Source organism: Perca flavescens, chromosome 15 (genome assembly GCF_004354835.1).
Source record: "Perca flavescens isolate YP-PL-M2 chromosome 15, PFLA_1.0, whole genome shotgun sequence".
NCBI lineage: Eukaryota > Metazoa > Chordata > Actinopteri > Perciformes > Percidae > Perca > Perca flavescens.
Window position 1 is genome coordinate 1,551,994 of NC_041345.1, and position 6,000 is coordinate 1,557,993.

At 40.7% G+C, this 6,000-nt stretch overlaps 1 protein-coding gene across 5 annotated transcripts in view; it reads right to left on the minus strand.

Annotated features, from left to right (window-relative positions):
- The window catches only part of ilf3b (interleukin enhancer binding factor 3b), a 43,956-nt gene that overhangs the window by 37,417 nt on the left and 539 nt on the right, over positions 1 to 6,000 (minus strand). For all 5 annotated transcript variants that reach the window (XM_028598726.1, XM_028598723.1, XM_028598725.1 and 2 more), the window contains exon 2: positions 1,774 to 1,869. In XM_028598726.1, the coding sequence (XP_028454527.1) occupies positions 1,774 to 1,776 (3 nt within the window). In that variant the 5' untranslated portion in view covers positions 1,777 to 1,869. The remainder of the gene's footprint in view (positions 1 to 1,773; positions 1,870 to 6,000) is intronic.

Sequence of the window (6,000 nt, forward strand, 5' to 3'; positions counted from 1 at the left end):
CAGGGGGAGTTTGATGGACTGAAGCGTATGCTAGGCTACTCAGAGAGTGATGGCTGACTCATTAGCAGCGTTACACCCATCTTGTGTAGGCTATGAAATGTCTGTATCGTCACTGCGCTGCATTTTTATGAACTATGATCCAGCAGGCTCCGTCTTACACGCCATTACTCAACCAACTGAATTTAGTTGCATTTAGGGTTGGGTACCGAAACTCGGTGCCAATAGGGAACCGGTGCCGACGTAAACGGTAGTAACGAGACCGAATAAGAACAAAAGCTTCGGTGCCTCGTTTCGGTGCTCGACTTTACACTACACCTGACAGCAGGTAACGTTAGCCTAGCTTTAGCTAGCAGCTGGATTAATCACGGTTAAAATGCTGACAGCTAACGTTAAACAGTGTAAAGTGTGACTGTATTTCACTGTGGAGGACTTCTACAGCGGGATGTAACAGTCTGCACAGCAGCTGCCGTTGTCGCAATTCATAGATATACAGTATGTTTATATGGTCGGAATTAAACAACACAGACGGTGCGTTCACTTGCAGCTGCCGTTGTCGGAATTAAACTACACATTCACTTAAAACAGGTAGCCTGGTGGTGCATTCACAGTAATTGTAAAATACCCTTTTCCCATCTGGGGTTCAACAGCAATTTACTGGTGAAATAAGTTATTGTTATTACATTATTATGAAATCTTTAATTTTGACCATGGCCTTAGCAATAAACAAGTCACTGACTGTTTACTACCCTTATTTTTTTTCTTCTTTTTTTTTTTTTAACTTTATTGAAAAGTACCGGTTCAGGCACCGGCACCGTTTTAAAAGTATCGATTTAGCACCGGAATCGAAAAAAAAAAAAAAAAAAAAAAACGATACCCAACCCTAGTTGCATTTAATAACTTCTAATGTGTGTTTCGCCGTGGCAGCCGCAGTAACAGAGAGTTACCAGCGGAAACACTGGTACCAATACAGGTTTCCCTCTCATACTTAATATACAGCTGTGTTAATAACAATTAAAACTGGAGACAAATGTCGGGAGTGTGGACCAGCGGCGCTGTGTCTCTCCATGTTGCAGGTGAGCCGGCCGGTGTGTGAGTGAATGTGAGCAGGGCTCGAGAGTGCGACTAAATCGCACTCTCGAGCCCTGCTCACATTCACTCACACACAAACTCACATTCACTCTCTCACACACACACACACAAAAAAATGTGGTGATCGTTTTGGCAAGAGTCAGCCAGCCTAACCAGACATTTTACAAAAAAAAAGGCAATTTAGTTTTTCCCAACTTGGCCGGTCAGTCTAAAGGTTGCTTTCAGGTTTTATTCAGAGCAGTTATTTACAGTAAGTACCTTCATTAATCCTGCTTAATGGGACAAGCCTTCATCAAGATTAAAATAGGACCTACTCTCTCCGTCACTCACTTGTCTTTGATTAATTAAAATAACCGACTGAACAAGGTCTCCTGTCTGAGCCAAGCTTCTAACACCAGTGATGACACAGGCTCTGTGTCTGTGCAGGAAGCCAAAGCCAATTTAGTTGGAGGCAGTGATGTGGAAGCTACAGCATGTGTTCCTAAAGCCACGGGCAGTGACAAAACTCTTGCATCAGTCCTGTGACTTAAATTAGACGTGACACATTTGTGCCGTTAGCAGAATACTTCACAAAAAGGCCAGTGTGTCCTGTGCTTTAGCTACCAGCCAAATGTCAGACAAAAATTACATGATGCAGAAATGCAATCCTTTAACTTTAATAAAAGACTGAAATGAAGACATTACCATTGTTGCTCTAGAGACCGTGTTGACTCCTATATCCAGTGAATGACGATGTTAAAAAAGGTCTTCTCGGCAGCCGATGACAATGTTGCTGTCCGTCTGTACAGAAAGAAAAAAAACATGCTAACGTTTTAATGCACTTATTATAGTAAAATGCAGTATTTCAAATCAGTCACTGTGAGAAAATCTGCAGCTAACTAAAAACTAAGAGTCACAAAGGATGGATGGCTGGCCCACATTTGATTTGAAGACATTTTCAGATGATAGGAGGGTGAAACACTACACACAGTGAAATGAAGTGGTTACCAGCTGTAGCGACAGAAGAGGATTGTTGACAGAGCAACACATGCCTCAGAGATTAAAGGCTCGCTCTGACACACCAAACCAACAACCGACTGACATTCACAGTCTCCCCGGGGTCCAAAAAGTGCCTCAGAACTAGGAGGTGTGAATCTTCACTGATCTCCTGATTACGATTATCATGTCAGCGATTCAATTATTGCGTCAAATACATGTTTTCTATTAAAGCCATGTAGGATATTTAATTCATAGCTTTTCAAGCTCCAAAAACCAAACATTCTGCAGTGCTCTAATACTAAATAACTTGGATACATAAAACTATACAGCACTGAGCACATGGCTCTTCCTGAATGTGCAAGACATACCAGAATATGTAAACAGAAATGTTAGGCCTACATTACATTATAAAACAGAAATAAATCGATTATGAGCCGGCTGATTATCGATGCAGCATCGTCCACGATTCAATGCATTGATTATTTGATTAATTTCAACACCTCTACTCAGAACACACCGAAGAGATGCCGACTTGAACGTATGTTCTGCGTGTGCTCGAGGCGTAATATGTCTCCATAACAGCAGGCGGCATTTATCTGTATTTTCGCCCAAAAAATGAATGAGGGAACACCTGTGTAGACCTCATAAACACAGAGCAGGCTGTGGTCAGTCATTGTTTTCATCAGAGAGGTGATAGTAGTCGAGAAGGATTGTTGCTCGCTGATCGGCAGAGAATACCACAGCGAGTAATAAGAAGATACTGGCGTTGTCAGCTCCGGTTTTCTCGCGCACTGATTCGCTACTCAAGGGCTAGCACTCCACCAATCAGATTGGTCATGGAGTCCGACTGCCCACTGGCCAATTCAACAAGTCAAATCGGCCCAAATGAAGGCTGACGGCTAGGGCTGGGCGATATGAAGAAAATCAGATATCGCAATATTCTTGTCCTAATACTTCAATGTCGATATTGTGCCGATATTATAGGGTAGACTATTGGTGCTTTAACAAAGTATCTTCACACGGAGATTTAAGATCAATAATCTTCAGTAATGTGAATCAAACTAAGTGGATAAAAGGTAAAACTAATAGAAGTCTGGTAACACAGAACATTACTGTAATGCAGCCTTTAAAACCAGGAAAAGACACCACTTAAGCCATTTACGATATTACGATTTCCAAAATCTAAGACGATATCTAGTCTCATATCACGATGTCGATATAATACGACCGAACAGACTCGAGTCACCGACATCGCCAGACTGTCAGACGGCCGATTATTGGCTCGGTGTGTCAGCGCCTTAAAGAACCCCTACTGTACCAGGCAGAAATGCAGTTCAGTGTATTTAAATCAGACTTTAAGCACACAGCTTCATGTGCAAGGTGCGGACATTCATGTTTCTAGCATGCAAAAGTGTGATCTTCGAATGTTTCTTTTTGTACGAAAACTTAGTAAAACAGATGTGGTGGAAATCTGAACAGAGAAAATTTAAATAAAAGATTTGAGACAAGTTTGTCCTTGATCTGGTTTTATTTCACACGCATATGAAATCAAGTCGAGCAGCACACTAACTTTTGTTTCTGCCTCCATTTTTCATGAGCTGAACTCAAACATCTAAGACCTTTTCTATGGACATAAAAAAGCCTATTTCTCTCAAAAACTGTTCACAAATCTGTCTAAATCTGTGTTAGTGAGCATTTCTCCTTTGCCGAGATAATCCATCCACCTCACAGGTGTGGCATATCAAGTTGCTGAATAGACAGCATGATTATTGTACAGGTGTGCCTTAGGCTTGACACAATAAAAGGCCACTCTGAAATATGCAGTTTAACTGTATTGGGGGGGTACGGGTGGGGGGTCCGAAAACCAGTCAGTATCTGGTTAGGGTTCAACCGTGGAGAGAACACCTCTCCAAAGTGCCAGACGCAATCGAATGCAAGCATTTGACACTCAAGTAAATTACGAAGACGAACTGTAGTCAGGTCGAGAGACCGAGAGATAGAGGGAGAGAGACCGAGAGAGATAGATCGATATAGAGAGAGACAGAGACAGATGAACCCTAACACCAGATACTGAGTGTTTGACTCGAGGTCACGGTGCAAAGGACCCTAGGGTGAAATTACACCCAACCATTCCTTTAAAAACTTCTATAGCTAGACTTCGGATATTCTAGTTTGTTTCAAAGAAGACCACTTTGGACCAGGTCCAGATCGAAAACCACTATACCTAGACTTGTCAAAATCAGGACTATATTATTCTAGAGAGGCTTAAGATTCTTAAACACACAGTTTCTTATCCGTAAAAGCTTTTTTGTACTTGTGAAATTAGGGGAGACTGCAGCGTTTGTTTTGTCACATGCAGCCCCACAATGAAGCAGGCTCAGATCATTAATTAATCGTGACACACACCCACAATGCTCACATGATATTGTGCAAACTTTTAAAGAAGAATTGACAAAGAATTACAAGTAGAGGTGTTGAAATTAATCAAATAATCAATGCATTGAATCGTGGACATGGACGATGCTGCATCGATAATCGGCCGGCTCATAATCGATTATTTCTGTTTATAATGTAATGTAGGCCTAACATTTCTGTTTACATATGGTATGATTTGCACATTCAGGAGGTGCCATATGCTCAGTGCTGTATAGTTTTATGTATCCAAGTTATTTAGTATTAGAGCACTGCAGAATGTTTGGTTTTTGGAGCTTGAAAAGCTATGAATTAAATATCCTACATGGCTTTAATAGAAAAATGTATTTGACGCATCGAGATATCGAATCGAAGACATGATAATCAATCGAATCAAAACGGGAGTTCAGTGAAGATTCACACCTCTAACTACAACGATGATTTACTTTATATTTATAACTGAATGTATGGATATTTACGAATGGATAAATTAATGTTCATTTATGACTGAATGCATGGATGCTTCTGGAAGTAGGACTGAGTGTCTGTAATGCATGTATGGGAGAACACAAGAATGTAGGAAGGATGGCTCTCTTGCACAAGTATAGAAAATGGTAATTTGCATATATAGCTTAGCTCTGTGAGTAGCCCAAATGTTTCCTGTACATTTGTCTTTTCATTGTGTTAACCCTGGGCTTGTATTGCAGCAATTTCTCCCAATGTCCATGACTAATTTCTCCTTGGGGAGACTTCCAAAGATGCTTTGACTTTCCAGTTGCAGTACCGTAAAAGGTAAATTAGGTAAAACTATAACAAGCATTGCCTCCATTACGATCTTTTTTTCCTCATCTTTGTTGGTTTTGTTCTGACTTTTTTGTGGCTTTCTCATACATTTCTCACCTTTTTGTAAATTTGTTGCTTTTTCTAACATTTTTGTACGCTTTTTGTTGACATGAAGCCCTACAAAAGTCATCAAAAGAGTTCCTTAGCCATCGTAGAGTTTAGCAAATCAAGAAAAAATAATTATTACATTGTTTTAACAACAACAACCTGTTTCACAGCCTGAATATGAAAACTCTCTCTGCTTCTTCTGGGGGAAATTTCCGAGTCTCAGAGTCGGCAAAATGTGCAATATTCTGCTCTGAATATACGATATCGATATAATATCGATATATTGCCCAGCCCTAGCTTGTTGTGGGTCTCTGTTGTAACTCTTGCAGCAATTTCTCCCAGTGTCCACAACAAATTTCTCATTGGGGAGACTAGTAAAGATGCTTTGACTTTCCAGTTGCCGTGCCGTAAAAGGTAAATTAGGTGAAGCTCTAACGAGTATAATTATTGGCTCCGTTATGTTCAAGCCAACAGGTTACTGACGCGTAGCACCGGCACCTTACGTTACGTTTAAACAGTGTAACCAGCATTGACACGTTTAATCTTTATTGCCAGAGAAAGAGTGAGTTATGTAGATGTAGCTCAGCAATTATAGGACCTAGACCCCGCAGCTGTATCAGGGGGAATTAA